Here is a 14,934-nt window from a genome sequence, read left to right as displayed (position 1 = left end):
GTAATATTTAATGCACTTAATGTTGTTGGGAACAAAGAATTTAATATTTTCTCTTTGTATTTTTTTTATATAAACATGGTGCACTATTATATAATTCAATTCAATGTGACAAATGAAACAAACATAATTAAAATTAAAGCTGCGAGCAGCGATGACGGGCCCAAGCCGGGGGCACCGCCACCCCGGTGGCATCAGTTTAACTGTGCACAGCAAGCCAATAGGCATTTAATATGGGAAAAAATAAATAATGGGACTATGTCAAAGTCATTTGAATTCACCTCATTAACTGCAGCAACTGGTGCTGCTATGACCAGGAACCACAACACTCACATCTATGAGATCAATTACATTTTATTCATTAATTTTATGTCAGATGATGTCAAATGTCAATTTCAAAATGAGTGCAGAATACTTTCCAAATGCTGATGTTGTATTATCCTTACACTTCTCTTTATGTGTTTTTGACCTACCGTAGCTTGTGATTGTTCACCAATTTTATGCAGCAAAAAGCATGCTTGTTTTATTTCAATATGTGTGGCATTCAATATTTTTTTTAAATAAAAAATAATAAAAATAAAGCCAAATCACAGAAGCCGCAAAAATTATTTTAATATCAGTGTCAGGTAAGAGGAATATGCCTGCATACATTTTATGGAAGTGTGTTATAAACAGCCACTTTTAAATGTTTAAATGTAATTAAATTTAAAATAACGATATCAAAGTCATCTGAATATATTTACTGGTCAAAGTCAACCTCTCTAAAACATGCAGCATGTTTTTATACCGCTGAGAATGTGCACGACAGGCAATATGCATTTAAACAGGAGAATATTTGAAAATTGCTCTAATATGCCACATGTATCACAGCAGCTGGTACCCCTATGACCACAAGCCACACCTATTATGAAATTTAAATATAGATTTTTTTTTTTTTATGTATTAGGATATAATGGGTCACTTTCAATTATGTGCAAATGTATATTTTGCAGCTCAAAATGTTGTAAGTTCAGAAGGCCAGTATTTAATTAAAGATATAGTATATTTTTTGTTTTTTTTAAACTTATTTTTCACACTAAAGTGATAGTTATTTGTGATATGAAGGTTTAAATTATGACAATCAAGAGACAAGGTGATACACACAAAGAGTGAGACCCCTCCACACACACACACACACACACACACACACACACACACACACACACACACACACAACCCAAACAGAGTGAAACTCAGAGAGGGAGAGTGAGGGGGGAGGGGAACGACAGACAGAGAGACAGAGTCTAATTCCGAAAGAAACAAGATTTGAAACAAACAAAAAAATAATAATCTAAACAGTGGGAGAGTTTTTTTTTTCTTCACTGTCTGGAAACACTGTTTTGCAATAACAATAGTTTTATCTTCAAAACGGTGTTCTCAAGGACATATCCAACCTGGTTCATAACTAAGGCTATACTCCCCACCGCTCTCATTTTCGTCCACAAATAAAAGGCATTAATCTGCTTATTTTTAGGTTACACAAACTTCTTTGTTTGAAAAGGAAACTCAAATGTGTTTTTTCTATTGTTACAAATTAACTGGTTCTATAATTTTATTGTAACCCAGAATAATATATTTTTTTATCCTTTAATGCTTGCCAAAGCACACAGCAATGAGCTAATCTTTTCACAATCAAAATGAAGCTGGCACCATCCCCCTCCAAACACACACACACACACACACACACACACATACTGAGAGAGAGAGAGAGAGAGAGAGAGAGAGAGAGAGAGAGAGAGAGAGAGAGAGAGAGAGAGAGGGGCAAAGTGAGATTTAGATTAAACATATTTTTCAGCAAAACAATAATAGTAAAGTCTAAACGGTGGGGAAAAGTTTCAAGCCACACCTATGATGTAATTTAATTATAGATGAATTCTAATGTAATAGGATATAATAGGTCATTTTCAAATATGTGCAAAGTTATCTTTTGAAGGGCAATATTTTGTAAGTCCAGGAAACCTGTATTTAATTCAAAAGTATTTTTTTATTTTTTTAACTTATTTTTTACATTTGTATTAGCCTATGTTATGTAACGGTTCAATTATTACCATCGAGAGAAAGTGACTGACACACACACACACACACACACACACACACCTGCAGCTTACTGTGTGTGTGTGTAAGCTGCAGCCCATCCCCCCTCCACACACAAACACACACACTCATGTCTGGTTCGCTATCTTTTTGGGGACTCATAGACGTAATGGTTTTTATGCTGTACAAACCATATATTCTGTCCTCCTACACTGCTCCTACCCCCTAAACCTACCCATCACACAAAACTTTCTGCATTTTCACCTTTACAAAAGAACTCATTCTGTCTGATTTATAAGCTTTTGTACCCATTGGGAAGTCCCCATGAGTCTGTGTGCATTCAGGTTTAAGTCCCCACCAGGCTAGAAAATCATTCACACACACACACAGAGGCAAGGTTTTTTGCTTGAAAACTTATACAATATTGCCCTCTACTGGTCATTTAAGTGAGAGCATAAGTGTTGAAAAAAAAAAAAAAAAAAAAAAACAGTGTGATATAAAGAATAACCAGCAGGTGGGAGTATAGCCTTATTTATGAACCAGGTACTTGTGTCCATATTTTGTATTTTTTAGGCTTTTGCTACAGGAACACCGTTTGAGATATCCAATAACCGTTCGCATTTTAGCATCTTCTGTATATTTACTTCATGTTGTCCGAGTTTGGAGGAGATTGAATGAATCGCTTTTGAGGACAAGGTAAAAACTCAGAGCTCGCTTTCGACTTCTTGTTATCTTCCAACCAAATTATCTGACTTCCTGTTGGTCAGAGCTAATGACTGTAAATTAGAAAGTTGTCCGGCTCGAAATGTACAATATATATACCGAGTTTGGTGAATGTACATAAAACTAACCCCCAACTTTGGACAAAAGATGGCGCTACTGAGCCCCTCTACCACGCCCGTTTCTGAATCTTTGCTTGCATCTTCTGGACAGCATGTCAGATGTGTGTGTTGAGTTTCATGCAATTTCAAGCATGCTAAGTGTCTCAAAAACACCTAAAAAGATTATTGGACTTTGACACGTTGCCATGACAACAGTATTTCAAGAATCAGGAATCCATTTATATGTCTATATCTGCCATGTTTTGACATTATACTGATGAAGTTTGAAGTAAATCGGGTGAAAATAAGATGGGGATTTAAAGCATTTTTGAAAGTGACACACTTCCTGCTGCCAGTTGGTGGCGCTATAACTTTGACTCACAAAAGTCATATCCATGTGATCGTCCTCTTACAACGAACACACAGCTGAAGTTTCATCAAAATGAATTAATGTATGCAGAAGTTATAATATACTTCCTGTTTGCCTTTTCTCGCCATAAATTCGTCTCTTCGCCACGGCCAAACCGTTTGAGATATCAAAAAGTTGCTCGCAATTTAGCATCCTCAGTGTCTTGACTTCATGCTGACCGAGTTTGGTGCTGATCGGGGGAATCGTCTAGGAGGAGTATCGCAAATTCCACAGCATGCGTTTTCCGAACAACCCATAATAGCTCACTTCCTGTTGGGCTGACGCATAACTTAGAGCACGAAAGTTGTTCGGCCCGATGAGCTCTATATGTGTACCGAGTTTCATATATGTACGCGCAAGTGTGTTTGATTTATAGACCCCGTTTTCAGACCCCACTTTAGGGGGCGCTGTCGAGCCCCCCTGCCACGCCCTGGTCCCAGCCTCAGCCCGGCCCTGATGGCCGCGCATTCTGATGCGTGTGCAAAGTTTCAAGAGTTTTCGAGCATGGGAAGGGGCCCAAAAATGCCCAAATAGTCGCGTAAAAAAATAATAAATAATAATAATAACAAAAAAAAATAATTCTTACAAGAACAATAGGGCTCTGCGCCCTTTCAGGGCTTGGGCCCTAATAAATTAAATAAATTGTAAGATTATTTTAACAAATGTGTAATGTAATGGATTACGAACTACATTTTTGTCATGCCATTTAGAATCACAAAATTATATATATATATATATATATATATATATATATATATATATATATATATATATATATATATATATATATATATATATATATATATATATATTAATCCATAAAAGTGCAAAAACACTGCAATGTCATCATTAAACAGTAATTATTTGTTGTTTTTAATGTTTTTAATTTACATAAATAAATATTCAAGTTATTGAAAACGCTGCAATGGAAAAATGACCACAAAAACAAAACTTGTCCTCCAACCAATCCTCTCCAATCCGGAAGATTACACAAACCGGAAGTTTGGGAGAAGGAGGCGGTGTCAAGCCTAATTGTTTATGTGTGATCGTCTAGCCCGTCACACTAAATAGCTGACTGATCAGGTCATTTTTAACAGATTTTGGATAGCTTTATTGAATTGTAATGCTCGGAGCAGAGCGATCTACTCTTTCTGAAATAGCGAAAATGACCGCCGCGAGTCAAGCAGAGAGGACTGTGATGGTGAGAGATTAATTTCTGGTTAAATGCACCAGATGCATTACAGATATAGGCGAAGTCATTATGATTTGATAATAAACAAAGGCATTACATATATAGGCGAAGTCATTATAATTTGTTTATGAACCGTCATATTCAGTAGTATTTTAGGTGCGGATACAGTCTGATCTTGTTGCTGCAATTTTGCAGCGCTGCTGGTGGGACAAAGTTTAAATCCATCCCAGTGTGAATGGTTAAACGATCGTGACAGTGATTTGTTCTGCCTTATCATTGCTCTGTTGAGTTTATGTATTGATGTCGATGTGCTGCTGCAGTCTGACTGCTGGCTCTCCCAGTAATGCAACATATTGATCGATTTTTTGCAAAATAATTAGTAATTAGGGATAGTTCGCTCAGAAGTGATTTACAAACCTTCTCTTGTTTGATTAAAATGAAAATTAGGAGCTAGAATAGGAGCTTACACACGTCACCATTGACTTTCACTGTATTGAAAAAAAGCAGTGAAAGTGAAGGATGACTGAGGATTTTTGTCTATCATTCAACCTAACATCTGAATTTTGAATTCCACAAAGGTAAATAATGACAGAATGTTAACTTTTAGTAAACTTTGCATTTAAGGCAAGTTGTTGTGTTTTTAGGAAGAGGAATTCAATTGGCTGCTGAAAGAAGAGGTGCATGCGGTGATGAAACAGCTGCAGGACATTTTGAAGGTATCTCCAGATTCTTATGAATAGCTTACAACTAATTAATTCTGTGTTATTGTGCACAAAAAAAAGCGTTTGTGTGATTTCACCAAAGGAGGCGTCGAGGCGTTTTTCAATGCCATCACCAGGTCTGGAAGGACAACTGAAACAAGAGAACTTCATTCTGGGCAACTCAACGTAAGATCCATTAAATATGACCACTTGGTTTGGATAATGTTAGATTTTAAGAATACAATAATGTATGATTTTTTTTATTTTTATTGGAACGTGTACAGTACTGTAGTTATGTACAACACTGTATAGTAATACTTTTATCATTTTTATTCCATAAGGATGGACCAGGTTAAAGGAGTCTTGACGCTACAAGGAGAAGCTCTGACTCAGGCTGTAAGTATGTTTCACAACATCAGGGCAATGTTTTGATTCTGATACATTAAGTGGCATCTTTAAAATGTATGAGACATAATTACTCAAAACATACATTTTATGTCAACCAGTGGAAACTGCAAATGCACTTAGTTCATTATCTCAGCTCAATAATAATTATTGTAATTATATAAAATGGGCAGAATGCAAATTATTTTCTTTGCAGGATGTTAATATCAAAGTCGCTAAAAGCAGTCAAGTCATGCATTTTGCATTCCGAGATGATAAACAGTGGAAATTGCAGCAGGTAATGTCTCTTTCTCTCTTGTTAATTTTTAAAAGAAAAAAAATCTATCAAGATCTTCCAAATGCCTTGTTTGAACATTACCTCTTTTGGAGTGTTTTAATATTATTCCCTCATAAAAATAGCTGTTAAAACTAATCCTGCCCTTCTTTAGATCCAGGATGCTCGAAACCATGTGAATCAGGCCTTGCAGTTACTAAGCAGCCGTGACGAGAGTTATCAATTTAAAACTGGGGCTGAAGTCAATAAGGTTTGTTTTTTCATCTGTGGAAACATCTATCTGTTAAAGGGTTAGTTCACCCAAAAATGAAATTTATGTCATTAATGACTCACCCTAATGTTGTGCATTATGTGCATTAACACCCTAATGCACACCCGTAAGACCTCAGTTCATCTTCAGACACAGTTTAAGATATTTTATATTTAGTCCGAGAGCGTATCTAAGTGTATGCACCTATGCACACTATACTGTCCATGTCCAGAAAGGGAATAAAAACATCATCAAAGTGATATGTGACATCAGTTGGTTCATTAGAATCTCTTGAAGCATCGAAAAAAGAATTTGGTCCAAAAATAACAAAAACTACGACTTTATTCAACATTCTCTTCCTTGTTTGTGTTCAATCCTCAAATAGATTCAAATGGTTGTAAATCAGTGTACTGATTCATGATTCGTATAGTGTGCCAAACTGCTGAAATCACGTGATCCTGGCGATCTGAACCATTGATCGATTCACTGATTCATGACCGTTTGAATCTTTATTTGAGGTTTGAACACAAACAAGGAAGAGAAGACAATGCTGAATAGTCGTAGTTTTTTGTTATTTTTGGACCAAAATGTATTTTCGATGCTTCGAGAGATTCTAATTAACTAACTGATGTCACATATGGACTACTTTGATGATGTTTTTATTACCTTTCAGGTGAAAATGAGGCTGTGAGGAGGGATAGACTTAATTTTTACAATTTTATGCACTAAATAAAGGTCCTAGATCATTTTTATGACTCACAACCTTTACAAAAAAAAAGATGTTTACTGAATGTTTTCCCCATTTTCGGTATGTCGTTAAACAACAGTTTGAACCGTTGCACTGCATTTCTATCCCTCACGGCCTTGTTTTAATTTCTGTCAAAAAATATAACGCTACCCTAAGGTCAATACAATGCTTTTTAAGAACATTCTTTTCAGTCATTCAAATTCTTCATAAGTTTTATCTTTTGATCAAACTTAAAAATACTACTTTGCAATATATTTTTTACACTATTCTTAGTATTTTTAAGTTTAAAAAAAAGAAGAAAATAAAATAGCTGTTAAGAAGAATTTTATTTCTTGAATCCGGCCCCTGGTGGTTCTTGAGTGCATAATTGAGCTTTCCCATGAGTGTGTTTGAAGCTGTTGTGCGTTACAGGTTATTCAGGAATAGGAATGTTCTTTCCTTAAAAACAGTCTAAACATTTTTACTGGTATTGTATGTGAAGTAACGTTGCACTTGGCATCATTTGTGTTTCAGCTTATGGATGCAATAATGCTTCAGTTGACCCGAGCCCGTAACAGACTCACGACCCCAGCCAGCATGACTCTTCCTGAGCTTTCAGCCAGTGGCCTAATGGTTAGTATGTGGATCTTCATTAGATTTAAATGTGGATTCTCCATGTGCTGTTATGAACATGTCTGCTGTTCTTTCTAGAAAATGTTCACACCTCCAATGCCTGGAGATGTGATGGTAAACTTCTATATCAATCTCAGTAAACTGTGTCTGACCGTGTATCAACTACATGTGCTGCAGCCTAACACTACTAAGGTATCAGGTCATCTGAAAATAAGCACTAAATATAAAAATGACTAGTTTGCATGGGTTTTACATTCATGCTTAACATGAACGTGTCTGTTTTAAAATGCATAATCATTTTGTTTTCTGTTAGAACTTCAAATCTGCAGGAAGTTCAGTACTGCATAATCCAGGAGCAATGTTGTAAGTGTTTGTCACATTTCCTGTTTTCATGCTGCAATAGCAGTCAGTCTCATATAGTATCATGTGTAAATCTGCTCTTTTTAAACATTCTGTTTGATAAAGGTTTTATGTTATTTCATAATATTTTATTTTCTCCTCAAGTGAATACAACAACACCAAGTTCGAGGTGAGCCATGTCCATAAGGTGGAGTGTGTAGTGCCGTGGCTGAATGACACACTGGTGTTTTTCACCATTTCCCTGCAACTCTGTCAGCAGCTCAAAGATAAGGTGGGTGTGGCCTGTTGATATGGTAAGCAGGTTTAGAATTAGGGCTAAAGGATTATGGCAAAAATTAAATTACCTTGATATTGTAATCACTAATCTATTAATATTATTATTAGTCGTACAATAATAATTTTTTGGTAGAAACAAGTGTCTGGTGGTATTCAGCACTCTTTTTAGTGTGCTATTGAACCCACTATATATACACACACATTATATTACACACACAAGGATTATTAGGAACACTTGTTCAATTTCTCATTAATGCAATTATCTAATCAACCAATCACATGGCAGTTGCTTCAATGCAGTTAGGGGTGTGGTCCTGGTCAAGACAATCTCCTGAACTTCAAACTGAATGTCAGAATGGGAAAGAAAGGTGATTTAAATAATTTTGAGCGTGGCATGGTTGTTGGTGCCAGACGGGCCAGTCTGAGTATTTCACAATCTGCTCAGTTACTGGGATTTTCACGCACAACCATTTCTAGGGTTTACAAAGAATAGTGTGAAAAGGGAAAAACATCCAGTATGCAGCAGTCCTGTGGGCGAAAATGCCTTGTTGATGCTAGAGGTCAGAGGAGAATTGGCCGACTGATTCAAGCTGATAGAAGAGCAACTTTGACTGAAATAACCACTCGTTACAACCAAAGTATGCAGCAAAGCATTTGTGAAGCCGCAACACACACAACCTTGAGGCAGATGGGCTACAACAGCAGAAGACCCCACTGGGTACCACTCATCTCCACTACAAATAGGAAAAAGAGGCTACAATTGAGAATCGTGAAATATATTTCAATTATGATTCTCGATTTCTGTTGAGACATTCAGATGGTAGTCAGAATTTGGCGTGAACAGAATGAGAGCATGGATCCATCATGCCTTGTTACCACTGTGCAGTCTGGTGGTGGTGGTGTAATGTTGTGGGGGATGTCTTCTTGGCACACTTTAGGCCCCTTAGTGCCAATTGGGCGATTATTTAAACGCCACGGCCTACCTGAGCATTGTTTCTGACCATGTCCATCCCTTTATGACCACCATGTACCCATCCTCTGATGGCTACTTCCAGCAGGATAATGCACCATGTCACAAAGATCAAATAATTTGAAATTGTTTTCTTGAACATGACAATGAGTTGACTGTACTAAAATGGCCCCCACAGTCACCAGATCTCAACCCAATAGAGCATCTTTGGGATATGGTGGAACGGGAGCTTCGTGCCCTGGATGTGCATCCCACAAATCTCCATCTACTGCAAGAAGCTATCCAATCAATATGGGCCAATATCTCTAAAGAATGATTTCAGCAGCTTGTTGAATCAATGCCACATAGAATTAAGGCAGTTCTGAAGGAGAAAGGGGGTCAAACACAATATTTGTATGGTGTTCCTAATAATCCTTTAGGGAAGTGTATGTCATAATGTATTAATTCCTTAATAACATATTATATTAACTAATAATTTAAATGAACGTGTTAATTAACACAACGGGTCAATATGTAACTGTTGTTATGGGTTTTGAATTAATTTTGAATTGGTTAATAGTCATTTGCCCCAACAAGTAAAGTCATAACATAATGATACCTTTATAAATCATTAGCTAATGGTTAATTAAAGCAGACAACTGAAAGTTGAAATGCATGGCTTTGACCCGTTGTGGTAATTAACACAATGTTATTAAGGAATTAATACATTGACATATTTAAAGGAACTTTATATAAGAAATGTATTTCAATTAATCATAAAATGGCCCTGATATGTCACTAGACATTAAGAAATCATGTTAATTTCAAATACTTATATCACTGACAACAGTAGTCGGGCCAGGATATTGCCATTTAAAAGCTGTTTTTGCAGCCCTCAACTGATGTTGATGTTTTGGCCTGAAGCTCCACCCTCCACCTATCTACCAATCATGAAGTCAGTATAGTGATTCGGCATCCGGGGGAAGGGGGAGAGGGGATACACTGCTCTGCAGTCATTTAAAAGGGATTGCGGTACCAGTTTTGGCCACAATCTTACATACACTTCCTTTAACTAATAACAATTTAATGATTACTTAATTTATTAATCATGTAGAATCTTCATTAGTTGCTGATACAGTAATCATTAATAAGTGGGTTAGTTCACCATTAGTAATACATTAACTCATGATTATCTGTGCATTAATAAGCATGAATGAATGCATTTTAGTGCACCCGTATTGTGAAGTGTTAACCAAGTGAGTAACTGAACCTTTTGATCAGTTTAATGAACCTTGCTGAACAACAGTATAAATTGCTTTAAAAAATATATAATCTTACTGACCCAAACTTTGAACTGTAGCATAAAATGTTGATCAGCCCAGTTAAAACGTACCAGTTCTTGTTAATGTTTGTCCTGTGATTCACCATTGAAATTGATGACATATTATAATGCTCAACTGGTGCAAAAATCAAAGCAAACATTTTGACACAATGGGAGCAGATCAGAATGGAATCTCAGGCTGCAATCGATCTAATGGTCTAATGTTCATTTCTTTCCTTTTTATTTGCAGATTTCTGTCTTCTCTAGTTTCTGGAACTACAGACCATTTTAAGCTATGTCTGACCAAAACTCTACAGTGAATTATAATTGCTATGCTCTAGGATGCACTAGGAACAAAAAAATTCTGTGAACAAGTTCCATGAGATCTATTGTGACTTTACTCTATGACCGATGTATTCAGTTTGTGTGCTTCTTGTTCAGTATGTGTACTGCAGCAGAGGTAGTGTGCGTAGTTTATGTACTGGATGCATTCATTTGAAACAGGCTCTTCTTATGAAGGTATTCAGTGATGTGTTTTTTTGTGTTTATGCAGTATTTGTCATTGTCAGTGTTGACTATTTGTCAGTAATCTTGCCTATATTAAAGCTAACCTCATCTAACGTATTTAGATTTAGACAATACACGTTGCTTACGTTCTTATGTCACACACAGACTGTGAAATATTCCAGTTCATTTGTTTTTGAGAGATCTCATCAAACTCATTTTACCAGTGTTTATTCCTTTTAATCCAGGGGCTTGTTAAACACTTGAACATTATTTATCCAAAAGCAGGGACTATCATCAATGCAGCAAGGCAAAAAGCATTGAGACCATTATCATTTGCTAATAAATGTGCATAAATGACCAACAGTATATGTGCCACTGTGACTCAACTGTGGTATGATTATATTAACACTATAAACGGCTTCATGTTCCATCATTCCTTTAACACTTCACAGGATCCGGAAGAGGGATCCTCAGAGAGCAGAGTTCTGTATTTCTAATAATCATTCTGATTTTTTTTTTTTTTAAACAATAATGTTGATCGATAGTTCTGATACTTTTCAGAGTTTGTGATCATTAAGAAAGAGTTTCCCTGTGTTGGTAGTTAACTGTTCTCCTATTGTCAGCCTTGTTTATTTATTGCCACATTTATTTATTTCATGTTAAATGCACTTCATTTGTGTCCTTGTTGATTTCATGCATGAATATTGCTGAAGAAAAACCTAAGCTATTTTAATGTATATTTCATGCTTAATATGGAATACTTTGTGCAATAAACATACTTTATTAACAGTACCTTACTCTTGTCCCATTTCTCAAAATGTTTAGACTGAATTAAATGATCAAGGAACATTATCTGCTGAATGCCATTGAATTTCACAGATTTTTTTCCCATAGATTTATTTTTGGTTTACAAGGTCTACATTTTATTATAATGTGGTACATTGTAAAAAAATTTTTTTTAAATTAAATTAAAAAAATAAACACAATTAAAAATGTATGCTGATTTTTTTTTTAGGAAGTTAGTTTCCATAAAATATTGCTTAATCTGTTTGAGGGGGTTTAGCAGAAAAGTAAAGAACTTTTTTTCTTTCTTTTTTAAGAATCTTTTCAGAAAGTGTGTAGGTTCTGTATTTTTCACATTTCAGATTTAAAACTCAAGCCTTTGAAACAAATACACTGAAAACTCAATGTGTTGGCTGAGTGGCTGGGATATTTGGGATAACCAGTAACATCCAGGTTCCAGATTAAAAGATCTTTAAAAATAAGATGTCAATGAAGGCTGTTTGTTAAGGGCATGCATTCATTCCAAACAGGAAAGTTGCTATAAAGTGCTTCAATAATGTGTTAAACTAGAAAATGGATCTGTAATCTATAATGGACAAATGCAACTTCAGTCATGTGATGTCCTGGGCAAATATTAATAGCCTTTTTACACAGTTGGTAAATGTTTTTGCTGTTTTCGTTCCTATAAGGAAGCATCTACCTACAATATTTTCTTCCTACCTCTAAAATTGTACCTTCTCTCAAGTATAAACCATATGTGGTGGCATAAGTGATAAAAAAAACTGATTCACATAATTGTTATTTTGTAGATGATTTGAATGCACTGGTTCCAGTTGTTCCTGGAAAATCATGGCTCCATTCCCATATTGTCGATGCCCACCTTCTGTCTTCTTGGCTTAAAATGTGGAAACAGTAGCTGTTACCACAAATGTCTTGGCATGTATTGATTCATGAATCTATAGATTACATTATCTTTGAGATTTCACCAGTAGCATTCTGACCTTCTCATCACAGCAGCAGCAACAACAGCAGCGGATGAGAACCAAGAGAACCAGCAAGAGAACCATGCCTATGAACATAAAAATGTGTTAAAGATTCTTATATGTATCGTCATTTCTCATTTTTGCTTACTTGTACTTGCCTATAAAGATGAAGAAAACTGCAAAGGAGGCAATGTCCCAATCTGACTGAAACATATTCTTTGATTGTAGTCTTGAGACCACATCATTGAACTGGTTCTCAAAATCCTGTTGAATGCTCTTGTCCATGACTTCAGCAAAAAGATTCACAAATGGAAGGAATGGACATATATTTGAAAACAGAAACGAAGAAAAAAGTGAAACCCCTTATGCACATAAACTAAACCAACCGGTTCACAAATGTACTCAAATTACATCCTGGTACGTATGTTTTTTCTATAGTCTTGCGTACAAATTAAATGAGATTACCACAACGAGGATTTTAAGGTACAAACTATATTCTAAACTTTTAAAAAGTGCATTTTTTAAAATAAGCCAGAAACTAAAAGAGAAACTGACACGCTTAGTTACTCATTCATAAGTTTACAGGGTTGCCAACTCTCACGCATCTGGCGTGATACTCACGCTTTCAGGCTCTGTCTCACGCTCTCACTCCGCCCAACTCAATCTCACGCCAAATTGCCAAACCTGCTTTTGATATTAAACAAAGCTATAAGCTTTAATTTTTTTAAATGTGTTTTAATGAAATTCAAACAATAAATAGCGTTTTGGCGCTAATGTGGCATAATGTTAAAGCCAGAGGCGTTGAAAAGCGGAGTTGCATGCTCTCCTCTCCCTGCGGCGCGCGCTGGTCACGTGGCCCATGAGCGCTCAATACTTCTAGCGCTGTGCCAATGAATTTAAATGGCTTAAGCGGATACACAACAGTTTCACCATATAGATGTTTGCTGCAAGTTTTGGTAAACAGTACAGCATAGTGTTAGTGTTTATTGATTATTAAGTCAGCCAAATTCACTGGATCGTTTTATTATGGAGAGTGATAGAGATTCAACATTGTTAACATTAATGTTATTCTTGTATTTAGCCCTCAGGTATTCCTTACTAATAGGTCACACTCATACTCATTAAATTATATTTATTGAATATTTTGAGGAGATCTTTTGGTTCTAAATACTATTTGTGCAACAATTATTGTCAATAAATGACCACTTAAAATATTTTTCTTCTAATATTTGTATTTCTTCTAAAACTTATATTACAATTAGTGTAGTAATTAATATTAAAATAGAGAATTCCAATTCAAAAAGGGAAATTAGAGTCATTTTGTGGCTAAAAAATATTAATGTGTATTTGTAATGCCATTAGGTGCCTTATGGCTCTTTAATAAATATACATGTATCTAATCTAGTTGCTCAAAAATATATTGCAGTCTTTGCATTCTAATAAATATTTAGATATGATGATCAAACACTAGATTTCTTTAAATGTGAAATTTCAAAACTTAAATAACTTGCATCCTAATCTTTTTAATGAATAATGATACTTATATAAGCAGTCACAAGTGAATATTAAGGAATGGCACATATAATTTGACCGAAAGAAATGTTTAAACTAGTGCCAAAACAAACATATTATTATGTACAGTATATATAGCCTACTAGATATAAACTGATACTGAATCAAGATCAAAAGCATCCCCCCTCCCCCCCACCCCGGCCCTCAAAAAATCTCACTCCAACCTAAACTTAAAAGTTGGCAACCCTGAGTTTATTCAGTTAACAATGACAGACTGACCTCAAATTCATTCAAACACTTTTTTATTAATTTGTGAACATTTTATCGTTTACTTTTAAAGTATAACGTTAGGCAGTTAATATTACAATTACAATATTATGAAAAATCAAAGATCGCAGCCCACCCACATGACTATCGTTCAACGTTAAATAACTTAATCGTTCTAATTAGATTATTTCTATTTACATACATCGTCTTAATGTATCGTTTAGAACAATTATAGATCGCTCACCTGTTGTTTTGCTCTGTCGTATTTCCGGGTTACCGCGCTACACCGCAACACCTGTCAGTGTTCAAACCAGGTTCAAACCGGTTCAACGCTGAAATGCTTTGCGGAAGAGCGATGCTTCTACATTAATAAGTAAGTAAGAACATATATGTTTATTATAATAAACCAAAATACAGAATACAAATGTTAAATAATAAAATATATACAATAAAAATTTCAATAGAAAAATAGAAATACTGAAATAAAGTAAAAT

General features: G+C 35.4%; 2 protein-coding genes across 2 annotated transcripts; one reads left to right on the top strand and one right to left on the bottom strand.

Annotated features, from left to right (window-relative positions):
- Positions 1 to 4,281: 4,281 nt before the first annotated feature.
- Positions 4,282 to 11,687, top strand: rogdi (rogdi atypical leucine zipper). Its single transcript, XM_067418777.1, has 11 exons — positions 4,282 to 4,501; positions 5,137 to 5,208; positions 5,297 to 5,379; positions 5,535 to 5,589; positions 5,795 to 5,875; positions 6,027 to 6,122; positions 7,384 to 7,482; positions 7,561 to 7,674; positions 7,796 to 7,845; positions 7,987 to 8,113; positions 10,639 to 11,687. Exons 1-11 carry the CDS (start codon positions 4,424 to 4,426, stop codon positions 10,678 to 10,680), a joined length of 897 nt encoding a protein of 298 aa, XP_067274878.1. The 5' UTR covers positions 4,282 to 4,423; the 3' UTR covers positions 10,681 to 11,687.
- smim22 (small integral membrane protein 22) lies at positions 10,597 to 14,783 on the bottom strand. Its single transcript, XM_067418778.1, has 4 exons — positions 14,685 to 14,783; positions 12,820 to 12,948; positions 12,680 to 12,747; positions 10,597 to 12,573 (listed from the first exon to the last, which is right to left on the bottom strand). Exons 2-4 carry the CDS (start codon positions 12,944 to 12,946, stop codon positions 12,526 to 12,528), a joined length of 243 nt encoding a protein of 80 aa, XP_067274879.1. The 5' UTR covers positions 12,947 to 12,948; positions 14,685 to 14,783; the 3' UTR covers positions 10,597 to 12,525.
- Positions 14,784 to 14,934: the final 151 nt, after the last annotated feature.

The sequence above is a fragment of the Pseudorasbora parva genome, chromosome 2 (genome assembly GCF_024679245.1).
Source record: "Pseudorasbora parva isolate DD20220531a chromosome 2, ASM2467924v1, whole genome shotgun sequence".
NCBI classification, from domain to species: Eukaryota; Metazoa; Chordata; class Actinopteri; order Cypriniformes; family Gobionidae; genus Pseudorasbora; species Pseudorasbora parva.
Note: the sequence above shows the minus strand (reverse complement) of the source record. Positions and strands in the feature narration are given on the sequence as shown.